The sequence below is a fragment of the Eretmochelys imbricata genome, chromosome 2, assembly GCF_965152235.1.
Source record: "Eretmochelys imbricata isolate rEreImb1 chromosome 2, rEreImb1.hap1, whole genome shotgun sequence".
Taxonomy (NCBI): domain Eukaryota; kingdom Metazoa; phylum Chordata; order Testudines; family Cheloniidae; genus Eretmochelys; species Eretmochelys imbricata.
In genome coordinates this window covers 161,504,472-161,526,760 of record NC_135573.1, presented here as the reverse complement: position 1 = coordinate 161,526,760, position 22,289 = coordinate 161,504,472, and the positions used below count along the sequence as shown (strand labels likewise).

The 22,289-nt window shown below is 40.2% G+C and overlaps 1 protein-coding gene across 3 annotated transcripts in view; it reads right to left on the bottom strand.

Moving 5' to 3' along the window:
• Positions 1 to 22,289, bottom strand: part of GALNT1 (polypeptide N-acetylgalactosaminyltransferase 1) — a 198,710-nt gene that overhangs the window by 119,929 nt on the left and 56,492 nt on the right. For all 3 annotated transcript variants that reach the window (XM_077810928.1, XM_077810927.1, XM_077810929.1), the window contains one exon: positions 4,811 to 5,040. In XM_077810928.1, the coding sequence (XP_077667054.1) occupies positions 4,811 to 4,949 (139 nt within the window). In that variant the 5' untranslated portion in view covers positions 4,950 to 5,040. The remainder of the gene's footprint in view (positions 1 to 4,810; positions 5,041 to 22,289) is intronic.

The following is a 22,289-nucleotide window of genomic DNA, read 5'->3' as shown; positions in this document are numbered from 1 at the left end:
TGTGGTCACTTAATAATCTTGAATTCTATTCCAGGTTTTCAAGACGCTTTAAATCAGAAGGCCTTCTGCCCACATCTCCCCATGTCTATCCCATTCTATTCCTGCCCCATATAACCAATCCTCCTTCTCCCTCTGCTCCTGTCCCTTCCTAGCGTACTGCTTTCCCAGCTCCTCACTCCTTGCATTTAAATGCAGGCTGTTTTCTCCTTCTCCTCCTCCTACTACTCCATGATGCTGGACATCAGCAGAGAAGCAGACAGCGTAAAGTCTCCCTACTCAGTTCTGGTGGCTGGCACAACAGAAGCTCCAAACAGCCAGAAGAAGCAACTGTAAGAAGTCTCCTGCTCAGCTCCTGCTGCACTTAGAAGTAGTATACTAAGACATGATGGAATCTTGGTGTCCAAACCACTGTGTATGTATCAATGTCAATTTTCAAGGGCATATACTGGTAACTCTCAAATAGAGGTGGATTTTCACAGGGACCTCTATAGGCACCTCTCTGACATACACCCCGCAATATTTTCAAGTTCCTTCTCTAAAGCATGAAGGGACTAGTACGTCTCCATTAAATGAGTGTAAGACGTTTCTACCATTTACAAAAAAAATTTCCCCGAACGTCATTCTTGGTAATGGCTGAACCATTTTTTGACACATTTCAAAAATTTCAGCCTGAGTGGTTAGTCAGGGTGGATAAGAAAATTTTTTTTATTTAAATCAGATTGATTTTGTTATTTAAATTACAATAACAATTTCCTTTTAAAATATAAACCCGTTAAAAATGAAATCTGAATTTAAAAACAAAATATGTTAAGGTCTAAACTTACTATATCATCTTAAAACGTTTAAAGAAAAAATATGCTGAATCCATGATCCTCTATAAAAAACTGAGTTAAGACAAACATTGTTTTTTCTATTTAAATAATTAGGGGGAAATCAAATTTATGAGGTTAAGCCTTATAAATATGGTACAATAGGCCAGCCTAACTAATTTAGGAGGCTGTCATTTTCAAGAGACGAAGGCAAGTAAGAACTTGAGCTGCAGTTACTTTCACTTAGATGTATTTGAAAAATTTCCCGGACTGGCCTGTGATAATCAGTTTAAATTTACTGACTGTTTAATTTCTCTGTTTAATAAATCATTTAGTTGTAAGTGTGAAACATCCTTTGATAAAGAGAAGTTTATGTATCTAAAGCATTCACAGCTGCTTTAATTAAAATAAATGTTATAAGCTGTTGTGTTTAATTAAATTCTAGTTACCATCCTAATGCAGCTTGACACAAATCATGACGAAAAAGTTAATTATCTAGTAAATAATCAATCCATCGTTCACCTTTTTCTAAACACACTAAAAATGCACAATTCAGAAGGATCTGAAAGCTTTATAACTGCTTAAATAAAGAAATTATATATAGAAAGAGAGTAGGGCTGTCGATTAATCGCAGTTAACTCACGCAATTAATTCAAAAAAATTAATTGCGATTAATCGCACGGTTAAACAGAATACCAATGGGAATAAATATTTTTGGATTTTTTCCTACATTTTCAAATATATTGATTTCAATTACAACACAGAATACAAAGTGTACAGAGCTCACTTTATATTCTTATTACAAATATTTGCACTGTAAAAATGAGAAAAGAAATAGTATTTTTCAATTCACCTCATACAATACCGTAATGCAATCTCTTTATCGTGAAAGTGCAACTTATAAATGTAGATTTTTTTGTGTTACATAACTTCACTCAAAAAGCAAAATAATGTAAAATTTTAGAGCCTACAAATCCACTCAGTCCTACTTCTTGTTCAACCAATCACTAAGACAAGCAAATTTGTTTTCATTCACAGGAGATATTGTAAGTAAGAATTCAGCAGCATTATCACCTGAAAGTGAGAACAGGTGTTCACAAAGCACTTCCATAGCCCTCACTGCAAGGTATTTATGTGCCAAATATGCTAAACATTCATATGCCCCTTCATGCTTCTGCCACCATTCCAGAGGACATGCTTGTTAAAAAAAAGAATGCGTTAATTAAATTTGTAACTGAACTCCTTGCTGGAGAATTGTATGTCTCTTGCTCTATGTTTTACCCACATTCTGCCTTGAGGGAGCCAGGGTGGCCTCCCTCTGAACCAGAGGGTAAAGAGCCACTCTCTCAGCCCGAGTAGGCGGGGCCAGGCCAAGTTTACTCCACCCCCCGGAAGGGGAGGGGTGGAACAGGAAGTACAAAAGGCAGGGCCCTTAGTCTAGTCAGGGCAGAACCAGGGAGGGAGACAGACACAGACTGCTGGCTGTTCCCTGTAGACCCTGCTGCCGAGCCAGGGGATGCCCTGGACCAGGGAAAACCTGACCTTGAGGAAGGACTTGGGCTACAAGGACTGCTGGCCACAAAGTACCCCGAGGAACTGGAGGAGCCAGGCAGCGACCCGAGCCAGAGTGAGCCTGATGCTGAGAGCGAGCTGGAGCTACCGATGGCAGAATATCCCGACAAGTTGGAGGAACCAGAGGGACCCACTCGAGAAAACAGGTAGGAAGTAGCCCAGGGGCAGAAATGGATAGTGCAGTGAGTTAGTATTTGGTCAGCATGTTGCTGACAGATCCCCGCTGACCCAGTGGCGAGACCCTCTCCTCCCACCATCAAGGCCCTGTGCTGGAACACAGTGGAGTCGGGCGGGCCTGTGTTCCACTACCCCTGCCATCCCCCCAATAAAGAGCTCTGACTCTTGGCGATGCTCCCCTGCTCAAGGGGGGCACCAATGACTCTGGCTGGTACTCCTGTGTCGTGCCAATTACGACGGCACACCTCCCTCCGCTAATTCCCCATCAACGGAGAGGTGTGACCAAGGCCTTTCGGTGAGGCAGTAGCTCCCCACAACCCTCCAGCGGCTTGGCAGACCAACTGACACCTTGCTACACTGCCATATATTTTATGGTATAGCAGTCTCGGATGATGACCCAGCGCGTTGTTCGTATTAAGAACACTTTCACTGCAGATTTGACAAAATGCAAAGAAGGTACCAATGTGAGATTTCTAGAGATAGCTACAGCATTCGACCCAAGATTTAAGAATCTGAAGTGCCTTCCAAAATCTGAAAGGGACAGGGTGTGGAGCATGCCTTCAGAAGCCTTAAAAAAGCAACACTGACGTGGAAACTACAGAACCTGAACCACCGAAAAAGAAAATCAACCTTCTGCTGGTAGCATCTGATTCAGATGACAAAAGTGAACATGCATCTGTCCGCACTGCTTTGGATCATTATGAGCAAAACCGCTCATTAGCATTGACACATGTCCCTTGGAATGGTGGTTGAAGCATGAAGGGACATATGAATCTTTAACACATCTGGCATGTAAATATCTTGCGACACCCGTTACAACATTGCCATGTAAGCACCTGTTCTCACTTTCAGGTGACACTGTAAACAAGAAGCGGGCAGCATTATCTCCTGTAAATGTAAACAAACTTGTCTAGGTGACTGAACAAGAAGTAGGACTGAGTGGATTTGTAGGCTCTGAAGTTATTTTTGAATGCAGGTTTTGTTTGTACAAAATTCTACATTTGTAAGTGCAACTTTCATGATAGAGACTATTACAGTACTAATATGAGGTGAATTGAAAAAATTTTTTTATAGCACAAATATTTGTAATCAAAAATATAAAGTAAGCACTGCACACTGTTCTGAGTTGTAATTGAAATCAATATTTGAAAATGCAGAAAAAATATTTAAATGCATGGTATTTTATTGTTGTTTAACAGTGTGATTAATATTTTTAATCGCTTGACAGCCCATATCTATATTTTTATCTACAGTTATACCATCCTAGGTAGCAAACAGCTGTACCTAATCCAGAGTAGAGGCTCTATTTAGTTGTAAATCAACATGATTTAATGGTAATATCAACCAATGAGAATGCACCCTTCTTTAGAGAACAGAAAGATGGATTAAAACCAATTTAAAGAGAGGCTTTCCACCAGGTGATTTAAAATCAACCCATCCTGAAGTCAGAGTTATAATGGAAAGTGGAAGGCCATCTTAACAATGGCCATTGCCAGCTCCATCTGTATTATACAGCTTTACTTGGTTTTGTACATCTACAAAGAAAAATAGTCTTACCTATATTGAACCCAGACAAGCTCCATACTTTATACTATAGTAGCAACAGTTTTATGCAGTTGAAAATATTCTTTCTAAAAGCACTGAGAGCTCCATTGGGTGGCATATGGAAACTATACTGGGAAGCAAAGGAGAACAGGAGTAGCAGAGATTTCTTGAAGAACTTTGCTACAGAATAAAATAGTTCCTGTTTCAAAATACACACTTATTCAATAGCGCAACCATGGAGGGCTTACTGTACTAATTTTAATAAATACCCTTTTGTTCCAACATTTATTTTGTAATGAGGTCACTGTCCTTCAAAATTACTATATTAATCGGCCAAATACAGCTCTTAGTTTCACTGATGTAATGCTATTGATGTCAATGGAGTTACTGCAGATTTACATTACGGTAGGGAAGGATTTGGATTATTTTCTTAACTGTTACCTTCCTATATTTTCCATGCAATTGATTTCTAAAGTCATCTTAAATTAAATCTGCCTTCAGAATGCCGCAGGTATTAGAGAGCCTACACAACCTTCATGCTGTTTTTTGAGGGGTGGGTGGGTGTGTTTGTGGTTGTTTTTTTTTTCCAAGGCTCTGAAAACATTTGTAATATGTACAAGATGAAGCCATACACACACTGTTGGGAATTATCAATGGGCAAGTTTTCACTGATGCTTATAAATTGTAATTTATGAACATCTACTCACCATCTCCAGCAGGTAGACCTCGCTCTTTTTTCTCATCACATTTGTTGCATTCACTGAAGTACAGCAATAGAAACATATCCAAAAGGACCCAAACCAGTGAGGTGGCAAGGACCACCTTGCAATATGCAAATTTTCTCATGGCACTTTAAGTCAAATACAAAAATAAAGAAGTATAAATAAAAATGTCAACAAGATTGCTTTAATCCAGTTTCCGAGACCATGTTCTGTATCTGAAAAGAAAACAAAGAATAGACATTACAAAAAAATCCAAAATGAGAAGTAATACCCAAAGAGCCAATTTTACTTACATTTTAGGATAACTAATTTGCATGTCAAATTTGTTATCACACTGGTCCACATGCAAAAGTTAAGAAATGCTAGAGGCACTCTACAGGTGAAGAGAGTAGATGCAACTAAGGCAACTAAGTTTGGTGATGCGTTAACACTCATGCCTCCAAAATGCCAAGTTGTCTACTCAATTCAGAAGAGAATATGCAACTATATTCAAATTAAAAGCCACTCTTTGAATTTGGACTTAATATAATTGTTTACTCTTTGGAAATTTAGGTTAGCCAGCATAATGAAAGGTCTGATCACAACGAACAGTCTTTTCTAACCTTCCTTGTACTGAAACACACTTGGCAAGAGGGCAATTAACAGTACACAGAGAATACTAGATTAAATACTAGAATTAGCTTGGTGATAAACAAGAAAATGAAGACAACCTTTGCTCCAGTCTTTACTGGTAAAGTTTTGAAAATGCCAGTATTTATTTCTAGGACTGCTGTAGTACGGCAAGAAACAGGTTTAATTAATTTGCAACATGGTTCAGAAAAACTTTTTGTTCCACTTTGCTGTTTCTGAAACAGACACTTCAATTTTTAGGAGACCGTTTGGGCGAAATTCCTATAGCAATTTTGGATTTTATTTCCAAAGTTTAAACAGTGATTATAGCTTACTATTCTACATATAGTAACTAAACATCACATACCACACAGATGTAAAAGGCAGGATTTTCATTTTATATTTGATATTTAGAATCACAGAAATGCAGGACTGGAAGGGACCTCTAGTCCAGCCCATACTGAAGCAGGATTGCATATGCCTAGATCATCCCTGACAGATGTTTGTCTAACCTGTTTTTAAAACCCTCGAATGATGCGGATTCCACAACCTCCTTAGATAAGCTTTTCCATAGCTTACATACGCTTATAGTTGAAAAGTTCTGCCTAATAACTAACCTAAGTCTCCCTTAATTTAAATTAAACCCATTATTACTTCTCCTACTCTCAGTGGACGTGGAGAAAGATTCATCAGTGACCTCTTTATGATAACCTTTTACATATATGAGGACTTATCTCTCCCATTAGCCTTCTCTTCTCTACACTAAACATGCTGAGTTCTTTCAACCTTTCCTCACAGTTCATGGTTTCTAAACCCCCTTATTCTTGATCGCCTCTGGATTCTCTCCAATAATACAATAGCAAATTTCATATGTTGCCTTCAATGAAAGTTGGAAGTCTCAGCACTTTATAGAGCAAGACTGTACACTACAATAGTCTCCATCACTCACTTAAACAAGTTTTCTCCATGATTCCACCCCCCCCCCAAAACTCAGAAGTCTACATCAGCATATTACATAGTGTCAACCTAGAACTGAAATAGTACAACACATTTGATATACTGCATTCAATTATTAATGTTCTTTTTAAAAATATCAAATTGATTTAGACTTAGCTGTTTGTTTTGTAATAGGATGCTGCAATTCAAAAATGTGTTCCAACTCTGACAAGCTTTTCATGCCTAGAGAGTGAAGAATGTGTATTGAAAAACTCACAATATAAAATAGAAATTAAAGCAAGAAAACGCTTATGGTTAATAGCTAGAAAGGGGCAAGTATGCCAAGATATTAAAAAAATGGAAAAAGATTTTCAGAACTGTCTTATACTTCCGACTCCCTTCTACCCGAGAAAGAAGTGTCTTCACAAAAAATGTCAACATGATTAGGTCATTGATGAGCTGAGATCGCTGCCTACCATGGTGAGCTGAGATCGCTACCTACCAATATTCTCTCTCAGTTGCCTGGACTTCCCTGTTGGTCTGTCTGTTCTCTCATCTTATAACTTTGATCATAAGCTTTTAGGTGCAGGGACCATCTTTTTGTTCTGTTTGTACAGTGCTTGGAATAATGGTCTCCGAGGTGCTACACTATTACTAAAATAGCCTCAAAGCACCTATGTTAATTAACAACTCAGCTATACTGAGTTTTAACAAAACCCACATACTTTGCTGCTAAGTGTACCAAAGTAAATATTGATTACAATAAAAAATCATCAAGTGCAGTGAAGGATCCAGCAACAGGAGTAATCTGGTAGATGTCCCAGGCAAAAAATCTCAACTAATAAACTGCCATTTAAAATAAGAGTCCTTCTAATTTATAAGCTCAGAATGAACCCAATATTGAATCCAGTTTGACCAATTTGATTACTGGACAAATATTTACCCACTTTTCAACATATTAAAGTTTTAGAAATGAACCCTTTAAATTTTATGATGCTCCACTTAATTCAAATTAAGAATAAATTCCACAGACACCACTGTAAATTGCCATACTGCAGACTTTTATACAATTGTCAAAAATATTAAACAAAAACAAGCTTTGAGCTTCCCTAATTAACAAATTAGTTTCAAAAACAAGAACACAAATAATGTAAACTGGCTTCTGTCAATTACTGCCAGCAATATGCTACAGGTTTTATGCTGGGTAACAAAACTATACACAACTTTGTCTAACTGCTCCATCAAATTAATAAATGTTAAGATTTTACTAGGAAACTGTTCAACCACATGCAATTTCCTTTCTAGGCAACTTCCTCTGCTTCCTGCTCTGAAAGAAGTCTCTTCACCATATGCATTGTTGCTATATATGCAATCTCTTCCTGAAGCATCTTTTAAGGGCGAAGAATTAGCAATTACAACCACAGTTAGAAACAGAAAACCATAGAATTAAAGACAGCTCAAACAATAAACCTCCGTTTTCTTTAGAGAACTTATTATGGAACACTGTCTTTCTTCCACATTATTGGCCAAATTCTATATCATGGAAAGGTGGAGCAATTCAGTTCTCTTCCAGGAAAAGAGATTACGTTTTTAGGGTTATGAGTAATGCTCATGTCACACTGTCTCACACACTCAGCTTCTATGACTTTTGCAACATCCAAAGCAGTCTTAGAGGTTTTTTAAGCTTGCATTTTTTAAATTAATTATATTTCTAGCCCATATGATTACAAAGATATTTCATATGTGAACGAGGCAATAACCAATGCAGTGCTGTTTTCCAAAGACTGACCAGATTAGACCTGTTCCAGGAAAACTTTACAACTCCAGATCTATCAAAGTATCTGTCAAGGCAGACTCAAATTTTACATTTAAATTAAATCACTCAGTTAATGTGATCTTCATAGCTTTATGTTTGTAGTCACTACTCAGGGGGACAATTAGCATCTTGTTAGCACTCCCAAACTTCAACTGCTTTTCCTACCCCATCCGTGAACTGCATCATGAATTTCACATCTGATAAGAACATAAAAATGGCCACATTGGGTCAGACCAATGGTCCATCTAGCCCAGTATCATATCTTCCAACAGTGGCGGGTACCAGAAGCTTCAGAGGGAATAAACAGAACAGGACAATTATCAAGTGATCCATCCTGTTGTCCATTTCCAGCTTCTGGCAGCCAGAGGTTTTGGGACACCCAGAACATGAGGTTGTGCCCTGACATTCTTGGCTAATAGCCATTGGTGGACCTATTCTCCATAAGAACGGTCATATGGGTCAGACCAAAGGTCCATCTAGCCCAGTATCCTGTCTTCCGATAGGATGCCCCAGAGGGAATGAACAGAACACGTAATCATCAAGTGATCCATCTCGTGTCACCTATTCCCAGCTTCTGGCAAACAGGCTAGGGAATCACAGAATCATAGAATATCAGGGTTGGAAGGGACCTCAGGAGGTCATCTAGTCCAACCCCCTGCTCAAAGCAGGACCAATCCCCAATTAAATCATCCGAGCCAGGGCTTTGTCAAGCCTGACCTTAAAAACTTCTAAGGAAGGAGATTCTACCACCTCCCTAGGTAATGCATTCCAGTGTTTCACCACCCTCCTAGTGAAGAAGTTTTTCCTAATATCCAACCTAAACCTCCCCCACTGCAACTTGAGACCATTACTCCTTGTCCTGTCCTCTTCTACCACTGAGAATAGTCTAGAACCATCCTCTCTGGAACCACCTCTCAGGTAGTTGAAAGCAGCTATCAAATCCCCTCTCATTCTTCTCTTCTGCAGACTAAACAATCCCAGTTCCCTCAGCCTCTCCTCATAACTCATGTGTTCCAGACCCCTAATCATTTTTGTTGCCCTTCGCTGGACTCTCTCCAATTTATCCACATCCTTCTTGTAGTGTGGGGCCCAAAACTGGACACAGTACTCCAGATGAGGCCTCACCAATGTCGAATAGAGGGGAACGATCACGTCCCTCGATCTGCTCGCTATGCCCCTACTTATACATCCCAAAATGCCATTGGCTTTCTTGGCAACAAGGGCACACTGCTGACTCATATCCAGCTTCTCGTCCACTGTCACCCCTAGGTCCTTTTCCGCAGAACTGCTGCCTAGCCATTCGGTCCATAGTCTGTAGCTGTACATTGAGTTCTTCCGTCCTAAGTGCAGGACTCTGCACTTATCCTTATTGAACCTCATCAGATTTCTTTTGGCCCAATCCTCCAATTTGTCTAGGTCCCTCTGTATCCTATCCCTGCCCTCCAGCGTATCAACCACTCCTCCCAGTTTAGTATCATCCGCAAATTTGCTGAGAGTGCAATCCATACCATCCTCCAGATCATTTATGAAGATATTGAACAAAACCGGCCCCAGGACCGACCCCTGGGGCACTCCACTTGACACTAGGGACACTATCTTTTATGAACCCTGTTATAGACTTGGCCTTCTCAATATCCTCTTGCAAGGAGTTCCACAGGTTGACTGTGCATTGTGTGAAAAAATACTTTTGTTTTAAATCTGCTGCCTATTAATTTCACTGGGTTACCCCTGGTACTTGTGTTACGTGAAGAGGTAAACAACACTTATTCACTCTTTCTCCACACCATCCATGATTTTATAGACCTCTAACATATCGCCCCCTTAGTCGTCTCTTTTCTAAACTGAATAGTCCCAGTCTTTCATCTTTCCATATGGACATTGTTTCATACGCCTAATCATTCTTCTTACTCTTCTCTGTACTTTTTCTTCTATATATATATATATATATATATATATATTTTTGAGATAGAGAAACCAGAACTACACACAGTATTCAAGATGTGGCTGTATCATGGATTTATACAGTGGGATGATATTTTCTGTCCTATTATCAAACTCTTTCCTAATAGTTCCTAGCATTCTTAGCTTTTTTCTTTTTTTTTCTTTTTTTGCGGATGGGGGCGTGGGGGGGGAGAGACATTCTCTGAAAACATCTGCTCCAGTGTACAGTGGCAATTATCCACAATGACTCCAGGAGCTCTTTCTTGAGTTAGAACAGCTAATTTAGACCCCACCATTTTGTATGTATAGCTGGGATTGTGTTTTCCAATGCCCAATACTTTGCCATTTTGTCCCCCGTCTTGTGAGAACCCTTTGTAACTTCGCAATCTGCTTTGGCCTAAATTATGTCACGGAATTTTGTATCTGCAAGCTTTGCCACCTTTTTACCCCTTTTTTCAGATCATTTATGAATACGCTGAACACAACTGGCCCCAGTACAGAGCCTTGGGAAATGCTGCTATTTTCCTCTCTCCATTGAGATTTATTCCTACCCTTTGTTTCCTATCTTTTAATGAGTTACTAACCCAAAAGACAGGTTTCAGAGGAGCAGCCACGTTAGTCTGTATTCACAAAAAGAAAAGGATGAAGTGAGCTGTAGCTCACGAAAGCTTATGCTCAAATAACTTTGTTAGTTTCTAAGGTGCCTTTTTGATCCTTTTTTTAAATTTATGGTAGACATTTATATCGAGATTATACATACACATGGAGATTAAATTCTGCACATCACTTGAAAATGGAATTGTTCAATTTCAAAGGGGATATTAGCATTAGATTTCTACCACTAGTACTTCTAAACTCTTCCAGAAGTTAAAATTGCTTGGGTGGGAAGAACACAAGGCAGAAGAAATGAAGTTATGCAATTTTAAAGTCAGTCCCATCTGCAGACAAAAATTAATATTTTCTTTCCTCAGTAAATCTGAGAATCCAGACAGGTAGGATGTCTCAATGGTTAGGGTGCTAGTCTGGGACTTGGAGGACCCAAATTCAATTTTCTACTCTACTGCAGACTTCTTAAGTGACTTTCCCAAAGTTACATAGTCCCTCTGCCTCAGTTCCTTGTGTATGTGTATAAAATACATATTTCCAAAGGGTACCTATCACCATAGTATCTGGGCACCAAAATTATAATCTTAGAAATAATGAAGTTCTAAAAAGGGGTGGCAGAATCTCAACCGAGTGCATATACCTTAAAATACAGCATTGTTATAATAAAAAAATTGTAATGTGTTTCCAACTTTTATAACACCTTAAGATGTAAGTTCACAGTATAGCTCAAAAACCAAGACAAGTCTTGACCAAGTTTCAATGAGATCCTCAAAACAAGCTTAATTTGAAGAAAATTGGTTCATTTCACAGAATGGCTTGCTCCTCATGGTCACATCTGGCAACTGAAAAAAGTCTACGGGAGACTAGATGTAGCAAAACTAAAAGGGGTTCAGACTCAACAAAAATGACTAGAGACATGGGAAAAAAACTTCCATATGGAGATCCTGAGAAGATTGAGACAACAGTTCAGTTTAGAAGAGAAATGAGGCAACAGAGGTATGTAAAATAATAAAAGTGAACTTTAGTTTTCAGCATTTTCCATCTGATCTCCAGATATTCTAGAATTAGGAAGATCATTTTAAATTTCTCACACTTCACCTTAAGATGGTCTTGGGCTGGAGGAACGTAGTAAGTTAAGGTATAGTATGACCCATCTATTTGTCAGTTTCGTTCTATAGGGAAAGATGACCACAATCAAACTAATCCTAGGCTCATCATGAAAATGCACCCTCCTCCACTTATGAATTGGGTGAACACACTGACAGATTCCTCTGAAAATGATGCTGACTGGAGCTCTGTAAGCTTTTTCCTTTGTTTTTCCTCTGGTCTAGGGCATTGCAGGAGTGATCTGGTAGAAAACCCATGACAGTCACAGGACTGACTGAACAGACAGAACCAGTGCTAATTCAACAGATCTTAGTCTCTTTTGGAATCTATGTATATTCCTGTGGGACCTCAGACTTCATAGTCTGGTTCTAGACTAAGACCTTGAGCTATCAAAGGAAGTATGAAGGACCCCACAGTCTTAGTGTTTCTGAATGAAGGCTGGGGTCTTGGTTTCTCAACCACAACAAAGAGGCTGGCTAAATCAAATAAGGTTTCAAGAAATGGGTTGACATGAGAGCTGCCCTTAGTGAGAGAACACCTTGCTGAATCCTAAAAGGATCAACCAGAAAGGACAATGGCATAGCTCAGCAGAAACTGTGTGTTGTAGCTATAGCTCCTACTAGCATGTTTGGGACAGTCTCTCTAACTGGAGCACTTCTGTGTCTGCTTAATGATCTAGTCCTTGGAATATATAGCTATGCTCAGCAGCGGATGAAGAACAAACTGAGGATCTCTGTAAAACTAGATCCTGCTTCAGAAAACCACATCCAATAAGATCAAAAGGCTTTTGCAGTACTGCTGCAAAGTGAATAAGGGACTACAAACGCAAGGAGAAGAACAGGAAGCCCTCTTTGTTCTTAGTACTGGACTACACTTCAACTGCTGAAAGCACTAAGCAACCAAAGGAACATCCAGTTTCCATTAAAAACCCTCTTATAGGAGGACTTTATCAAAAAGGTCAAATATCAAATGCCTATCTTTAAGCCACAATCTTGATAGCTCCATAAAGACTCAAATTTAGAATGGAAACTGAAAATAAAAAATGTATAACCTCAAGCATGCTAAATTTGAAGGGCAGTAAAATCAAACTGACTATTTTGTCATGATCCATTTGGCATTACAGAAAAAGGTCAGCTTTAAATTACTGCTCATACAATACTACTTCATTACCGCTCCTATTTGTTCCTTTGGTAAATGTACCACAGCAAGTTAAAAGTTACATTCCAGCTTCTCACACCTATATAATTGAAAACAAAAATAATAAATAAGTCTTCTGTCCATATCACAACCATGCTATTCTTTTTCATTTTGGACCAACTTCATCAGTAATCTTCAACATACAAGTTTATTTAATTTACAAAGGATTACACTGCCGTTAATGATCTTAAACAGGTTTCTATGCTATATGCTGTATTTAAGCAGATACAACACTGATCTGAAGCCAAAATTCCTTTTTACATGGTTCTAACCGAAAATATGTTGTGAACTACCATTTTATTTAATGATTTAAAAGCAATGCTGTCGATTTATAATACGTGATCTGGTTTAGGTTGGTCATTATAGAAACCATGTAATTTCTGTACTCCTTAAGAAACATCCTAGACCAGGGGTGGGCAAACTACGGCTAGCGGGCCACTTCTGGCTTGTCAGACGTTTTTATCCAGCTCTCGAGCTCCTGCCAGGGAGCAGGGTGGCGGGCTTGCTCCGCTGTCTCCGGCACTCCTCAGCCCAGGTTCACAATTCCCTTGATGAGCACCATCTTCCAGCATGCAGAGCCACACTGCATGCCGGCGTGCGCTGTTTCTGGGATTGGAACCCAGCCCCTATGTAGCAGTCCCGCCATGTGGCGGCGCACCCAATTCCCTCCTGGCAGCACAGAATTCCCCCAGGAGTAAATTACAAAGTGAGATTCTCTGGCCTGTATTATGTAGGAGGTCAGAATTAGATGAACAGTGATTCCTTCTGGCCTTAAACAGCTATGAATCAAATCCAGATCACATCAGGAGTGCCTAATTTAATGCCATCTGATGGATGCTTCGTGGCCTATATGAAACAGAGTTTTTGGTTTCTCAGTCCAACTAGTAGTGAGGTAGTGCCCACTAGAGATGTGCAAATCTTTGTTTATTAGACTAATGTACAAATACCATCAGTTTGTTTTTTGATCACATATAAAAACAAGCCAAACACGAATAGTTAATACAGCCACTCCTCTTGGAGACAAGCCATTTTAATTCTGCTACTGCCCCAAAACTCCATTCTTGAGCCTATCTAGACCAACAAATCAACCTGCTGCTAATTGGGCATGGCAGAATTCATTTTTTTAAAACAATATTTCTATGCATTTTTAAGGTTCTCAATTTAAATTTTCACAGTTGTAGGAAATTTAATGTCAGTAGACACTGATTCAAAAGTTAAAGCTTTGACACTGTTAAAACACAAATTGTTATCATATGTCAAAATATACAAGGTAAATATCACTGAATCAAATGCTACTGAAGTTCTCCAACAGCCTTTTTCTTACTTGGCCTATCTGTAAATTATGACTGCCGACGAATAAATATAATATATATATATATATTTTTTTATTTCTGTGTGTTGGGTGAAATCAACATTTACTGATAAAAATCTAATCCTTCCAAGCCTACTCATAAATGTTGGATAACTTGAGGATAAAACTTCCTTTCTGCAGCTCTACTGAAATATAGTTTTGCCAGGTCCACACTATCAGTGAAATTATTTTTAGCACTAGGAACCCATTGTGGATAAGTGGATAGTAATAGATTTGTCTGATGTAAGACCCCAACCCTTATCCTTGGGAAATGTCACAAAAGGCGGGTCTACTATTCAAGCCCCAACCTCTCAGATTCTGCAGGCTGAGGTAATCACCACTAGGAAGTTTGCTTTCCTTGATAAACTAAATAAGGAGCAGGTTGCCACTGGTTCAAATGCAGACTTTGTGAGGCTTTTGAGAATCAAATTCAGATCTCAAGCAGGAGTACAAACCTTTATCTGTGGGAAGAGATTCCCTAAATCTAGCAGTTGTGGGGTGAACAAACAGAGAAACCTAAGGCTGTCAGGGCTGCCAAGCGAACTTTTATGGAATTGAGGGACAGTCCTGTGTTCTTAAGATATAGCAGGTACTCCAGAGCGAGGGGAAGCAGAGCAGATTCAAGGGTAGCACTGTGGAGTTTGCACCAGTGGCCAAATGTTGTCCACTTTTGAAGGTAAATAGTTCCGGTGGAAACTTTTCTCCTATTTAATAGTACGTCGTACCTCTGCAAAGCAGCATGCCTAGCCCTGCAAACCACCTAGGAACCACACCTTGTAGCAAAGAATGCCCAAGTTGAGATGTACCAGGCATCCGGCACCTTGAGAGAGGAGTTGAACAGCTGGAAGATCGATTTGAAGAGAGAGAATGAAGTGAAACAGCTAAGGGACGCACACTTCCCTTTACCACATCAGGCCTATCAGAATAACTTCGCTTTGTTCTGCTTGATATTGTTTATCACCTTGAGGATGAGAGGTGGAGGAGGGAAGGCATAAAACAGTCTGCCCATCGAAGGCAGAAATCCCCCAGTGAATTGTGATCTAAACCTCCCCTTGAGAAAAACAGGTGGCATTTTTAAATTTGTAGTTGTGGCGAAAAGCTCTACATCTGGAAACCCTCAAGTGTGAAATCTTGCAAATAGAACCCAAGAATCCAACTCCCATTAGTAATATTGGGAGGAGTGCTTGCTGAGTGTGTTAGCTCTGGCATTCTATAAGCCAGAGAGATACACATTGCTGAGATCCTTATGTGATGCTTTATGCACCAATTCCACAGCTTTATTGCTTTGGTGCGGAGGAAAAGCGATCTTGTCCCTTCTTGCCGATTGATATAAAACATGCAGTAGTGTCACGACTTTGATAGATCTGTGTCTGATGAGAGGAAGGAAATGAAGATAGACATTCATAACTGCTCTGAGATCCAGGAGATCGATATGGAAAGTGGGCTCTGGAAGTGACTATCTGCTCTGTACTCTCAGGGAGCCGAGGTGTATCCTTCAATGCTGAGATGCACCTGTTAGTCGTTATCAGTTCTAGTTGGAGGAAGGGGACATCCTCCACCCCTATATTGCGATGAATCTTCCATCAGTCTAGGGAATGCTTCACCTGCTGGGGAATCTACACTTTCTTGTTTATACTGTTTGGTGAGTAAGCCATTCTGAGTCACCCCTGGAAATAGCAAAGGTGTAACTTTGCATGCTTTGTCATGGAAGTGCAAACAGCATGAGACTCGGAAGCTGAAGGCAGTTTTTGACTGATGTCTGGGGCAGTCTTGAATTGTTTTGAGGAGGCTCAATACTGTCCAGAACCTGTCCATGGGAAGGGATGTCCTAGATGTCAGGGAATCCAGACAAATCCCCTACGAATTGTACGTTCTGAACAGGCATTTGTCTGGATTTTTTTTATGATCAGCTGGAGGCAGGTCCAAAAATAAAGAAAGTGCTGTCCTTGTGGCAGATAACACTTCTTGCTAGAGTCGACATTTGAATAACCAATAGTCGAGGTACAGGTATGCTACAGGAACAGTCTAGCTACGTAGGTAAGCCACCACTACTCACAGAACATAAGAATGACCCTACTGGGTCAGACCAAAGGTCTATCTAGCCCACTATCCTGTCTTCTGACAGTGGTCAGTGCCAGGTGCCCCAGAGGGCATGAACAGAACAGATAATCATCAAGTGATCCATCCCCTTTCGCTCATTCCCTGCTTCTGGCGAACAGAATCTTCAACAATACTCTCAGAGCAGAGGCGAGGCAAAACAAGAGGACTTAATACTGAAAATGATCTTTGCCTACCACAAATTGGAGGAATCTTTTAAGTGGCAGATGCACTGCTATACAGAAGTAGGCACCCTGGAGGTCAACAGACAAAAACCAATCCCCCGAATGTAGGAAATAAATTATCACTGCCAGCATTTACCTGAATTTCTGGGATTCACAAATCTGTTTAGGAGTCTGAAACCTAGAATTTGTCTCTACCCTCCATTCTCCTACAAGGAAATAGTCTGAATAGAAACCTTTTGCCTTATATTGAGTAGGTACCAGTTCTATTGCTCCTAGATGAAGAAAGTTGCCTACTTCCTGTCTAATCAAGGGCACATGAGAAGGGTGCCTGAAGAGGGACCGGGAAGGGAAATGAGAGAGCAAAGTAAAGTGGATGGTGTAGCCCAATTATGTTACTTCCAGCACCATTTGTCTGAGATAAGGTGCTCCCATTCATGCTGAAAGCGGGAGTGTGTTTCCAAATGGGGGAATGAGGGCAAAATACTGAAGCTAGCAGGCTAATGAGGGCTGGGAATATGAACCTTGGACAGTCCTGGCAAAACTGGCACTTCGATGATGATGCCTGTTGAGAAGCCGCATCAGATGGGTTAGAGCAGTGGCTCTCCACCTTTCCAGACTACTGTACACCTTTCAGAGTGATGTGTCTTGCGTACCCACAAGTTTCACCTCACGTAAAAACTACCTGCTTAAAAAAAATCAGACCTAAAAATACAAAAGAATGTCACAGCACACTATTACTGAAAAATTGCTTATGTTCTCATTTTTACCATATAATTATAAAATAAATAAATTGGAATACAAACAGTGTACTTACATTTCAGTGTATAGTTTTAGTTTGTACAGACTTTGCTAGTGCTTTGGATATTTGCCTAGTTTTACAACATGCTACATAAAGATGAGTTGATGTACCCCCAGAAAGACCTCTAAGCCCTCAGGGGGTACATAAACCCCCTACTTGAGAACCACTGGATTAGTGGATCTTTCTCTCTAGAACCTGAACATCTTCCCGGGGGGTTCTATGGGTCTCTGGAATCCAGAGACTGGATCTCTGAGCATAGAGCAGGATCTCTGAGCCATCTGCAATTTGGATAGAGCAGGATCTCTGAGCCATCTGCAATCTGCTGAACTTCCATTTGTTTGCAGAAGTATAGATCCCTAATGAGTATAATGCGTCCCTGAAATCTTTAAGGATATGTAAGAACTCAGTGTCTCTGCAAACAGCTTCCATCCATCCAATGGGAGATCCTCAACTGCATTTTGAACTTCCCTGAGGAAGCCAGACAACTGCAGCCAGGAATCGCTATGCATCACCACCACCAGCAATGCTTGTGGAGTACAGAGATGGAATGGAGTCCGCAACATCAAGTATTGCCTGCAAAGATACTTTTGTCAGCAACTGTCTTTCAGCAACAGTGGCCTGGAATTGTTCCCTTTGATCCCAGGGAAGGTGCTCAATAAACCAGGAAAATTTTTTGTAGTTGGCAAAGTTGTACTTGGCCATCAATGCTTGGTAATTTGCAAAACAAAACTACAGTAGGCCTTCCTTCCCATGAGATCCAGAAGCTTTTAGTCTGTCATATAGGGTGGTTTTATAGCAATGTTTGCCCCACTTGCATCAACAATTGGGAGATAGGTGAGAAAAGGAATTCAGAGCCCTTGAAAGGTACATAACACGTAGCTGTGACTGTAGCTGGGGTTTGCCAGGTGGTTCTAGTGCAAGGGCTCTCAAATGTAATTGCACTGCAACGACCTTCTGACAAGAAAAATTACTACAGGACCCCAGGATGGGGGACTGAAATCCAGCATGGGGGGCCAAAGTCAAAGCCAAAGCCTGAGCCCTACCACCAAGGTCAGGGGGCCGAAGCCAAAGCACAAGGGCTTCAGCCCCAGGTGGGGGGCCTGTAACCTGAGCCCCACCACCCAGGTCTGAAGCCCTCAGGCTTCGGCTTTGGCCCTGGGCAGTGGGGCTTGGGTTTGGGCTTCAGCTCCAGGCCCCAGCAAGTCTAATGCTAGTCCTGGCAAACCCAAGCAAACTGTGCTCTTTCCAAGCCTTACTCCCAGAAGCTTTACTGGTCATGAAGGATAATGTCTGAGACATAGTCCCGAAGATCTGAGCTAACCCCAAGATCACTGGAGAACTTTTTGAAAGCATTTGCTTAGGCTTCTCAGTTTCAGCCACTCCAGGATCTGAGACAGGACACAAAGACCTTTCTCCAACAAAAAGTGCTGTAGGTGAGCCTCTCTCAAGTTTTGTGTTCTCTTACAGAATGACCAACAAATAGATATGCCCCTCATTAAGGCACCTCATACACCCATAATTAAGCAGCAGTATTAAAACTGCCTATATTGCAGTGTAAAACCAAGGAAACTTTAGCTTTGCCATAAGGGCTAGACCTAGTACAAGAAGTCTCAGGAAAGTTAAGAAAAAAATAGATTAAAAAAAACGAGGACTAACAATTCTAGCACTATGCATATCAAACTATATACACTATAAAGAATTACTCAGAGAGCAAGAGGAACATAGAACCCTAGCAGTGTATCTCAGCCACAGGCAGTAAAAAAAAACTGAAGGATGGCTGAAGTTGCCCCGCCCTTTAATGGGACACTTACATCTGGCCCTAACTCACAGTGCTGGACAAAAAGATTCTGAATTTGAGTACTTTGGGTGTCCATGCATACCAAGAGTGAAATATGGACAAGAGCTTGAAGAATCAAAGATTTCTCTTAGAGACATGGAAACAAAAGAAAAATTATGTTAAATCGTTTGTCAAAAAAACATGCCATTGTCACCTTTCTGAAAGCAAGAGAACTAGGTAACCAAGGAACTAGAATTACTGGTGCAGGAAGTGAAATCAGGTATTATAGGGATAATGGACACATGGTGAAATAGCTGTCATGACTCAAATACAGATATTGAAGGATATGCGCTGTTCAGGAAAGAAAAATAAAAGTAAAGGTGGTGGAGTAGCACTGCATATTAATGATGAAGTAGGCTAAAGAAATAACTAGTGACGGAATGGATAAAACAATCTGTCTGGGTCAAAAATTACTTTGGTGGAAAAATGATAACAGAGACTCCACTGGGATAGTGCTTGTGGTCTGCTAAAGACCTCCAGTATCTGGAACTGGATATTTTAATGAAGTAAATGCTACCATGAATTGAGATTATGGGAGACTTCTATTTCCCAGATACAGATTGGAGAACAAATGCTGCTAACAAAAAATAGGATCCAGATATTCCTTGATGTGACATCCAGAAGACTTCTTCACCAAGTAGTTACCAAATCAAGAGGTGATACTATTTTATATTTAGTACTGGTAAGTAGCGAGGACCTTACAGAAGAAATGATTGTCGAGGACAACCTTGGTTCGAGTGATCATGAGCTAATTCTTTTTGGTTTTTTGTTGGCATCCTTTCATCTGCAAGAGACTGTGGGAATTGCAGCCTATGATGTAGATGGTTTGCAATGTCTCACATGACCGAATAGGCCAATCCAAAGTTTGCATGATCTTTGGCAGTCATTGCAAATGTATGTATCTTGATGGGAGCTGCTTGCTTCCCATGGGCTCTTTTCTCTTTAAGCTGTAGGAACCAGCTCCTGTCATGGACTTTGATACCCTGATGGAGATGATGGCCCCACTTGTTACTATCACTTGCCAAGATTTCCCATAGGTCAGGATCAATTCTAAATTCCTTGATATCTTGCTTGCATGTGTCCTTATAGCAAAGCTTGGGACTTCGTTTTTTTTCTTGTTCCCTCTGATAGCTCCCCATATAGCATGTCCTTGGGTATGAGTGTCTTCCAACCTGCTCACATGGTCCAGACAGCGTAGTCATCTCAGCTCATCAGCAAAGATAAGCTAATTCAGTTTAAACTAAAAGGATAAACAAAAATAGGTCCTGCATCTAGGGTTCTTGATTTCAAAAGGACAACCTTTAAAAAAAAACTTTAAAAAAATGAGAATTAGTTAGGGAAGTTAACTGGACTGTAGAACTCAAGGATCTGAATGTGGAGGAGACTTGGAATTTAAGTCAAAGTTGCAGAAAATATCTGAATCCTGCACCCTAAGCCAGGAGTGGGGAGGGGACGTCATGTAAGGAAGGGTTCCAGACCAAAATAGATTAAACAAGCATCTCAGACAGGTTATTGCTGGAAAGCAAAAAGCCTGCAAGGAATGAAAGGAGGACTGTTAATTTGACCTCAGTTGTATGCAAGATCTTAGGATAAATTTGGAAAGAAGCAGCAATTAAAAAAAGAGGTTAATGGTAATTGGGATAAAATACATGGTTTTAAAAAGGTAGACTGTGCCAGACCAACCAGATCTCTTTCTTTAGATATACTGCATTTCCTGTATCTAGAAAATCACTTACCTTAAAATTTACCTGGATCTCAGTAAAGCATTTGATACTTCCACATATGAAATAATTAGTTAAATTATAGAAGATGGGAATTAATATGAGAATTGAAAAGCGTATGAGGAACTGGTTAAAAGGGAGATTACAATGGCCCATACTAAAAAGAACTGTCAGGCTGGAGGGAGATTACTAGTGGAGTTTCTCAGGGATCATACTTGGGACCAATCTTATTTAACATTTTCATTAATGTCCTTGGCACAAAAAGTGGGTGTGCACTAATAAAATTTGCAGATCACACAAAGTTGGGAGGTATTGCCAATATGGAAGAGAACAGGAATGTCATACAAAAAGATACGGACAACCTTGAAAACCTAATAGAAATGGGATGAAATGTAATATAGTAGTGCAAAGTCAGGCACTTAGGGATTAACAAGAAGAATTTTTGCTATAAACTGGAGATTTACTAGTCGGAAGCGACAGAGGAGGAGAAAGACCTGTGTGTTGGTTGATCACAGAATGACAACCACCATTGTGATGTGGCGCTGAAAAAGGCTAATGCAACCCTAGGATTCATTAGATCAGGTATTTCCAGTGGAGATAGGGAAGTGTTGCCACCATTGTACAAGGCACTGGTGAGACCGGTGAAAATATTGGCATGGTGAAATACTGTGTCCAATTCTGATCTCCTGTGTTTAAAAAAGATTAAATCAACCCAGAACAGGTGCAGAGAAGGGCTACTAGGATGATCAGAGGAATGGAGAACTTGCCTTATGAGAGTAGAGCTTAACTTGCCTTAAGAAGCTTGGCTTGATTAGTCTAACAAAATGAAGGCTATGGGGAGATATGATTATTCTTTATAAAATATAGCAGAGAGATAACAAAGGGAGAAAGAGGAATTATTTAAGCTAAGGGCCAATGCTATCACAAGAACATATGGATATAAATTGGCCATCAACAAGTTTAGGCATGAAATTAGACTACGTTTTCAAAAACTTGAACTGTTTCAAGACCGAGCTTTATAAATTTATGCTGGGGATGATACGATGAGGTTGCCTGCAATGGAATATCACCCATATAAGTAGAGCCCTGTGCGGATACATGGTCTGTGAATATCCGCAGATTTTCAGGGCTCTGCATACGTTTGCTATTCACAAATAGATCCAGTGGCCAGAGATGGGACACTACATAGGGAGGGCTCTAGAATTACTACATAGAATTCTTTCCCAGGTGCCTCGCTCGTCAATCTCACCCACAAGCTCAAG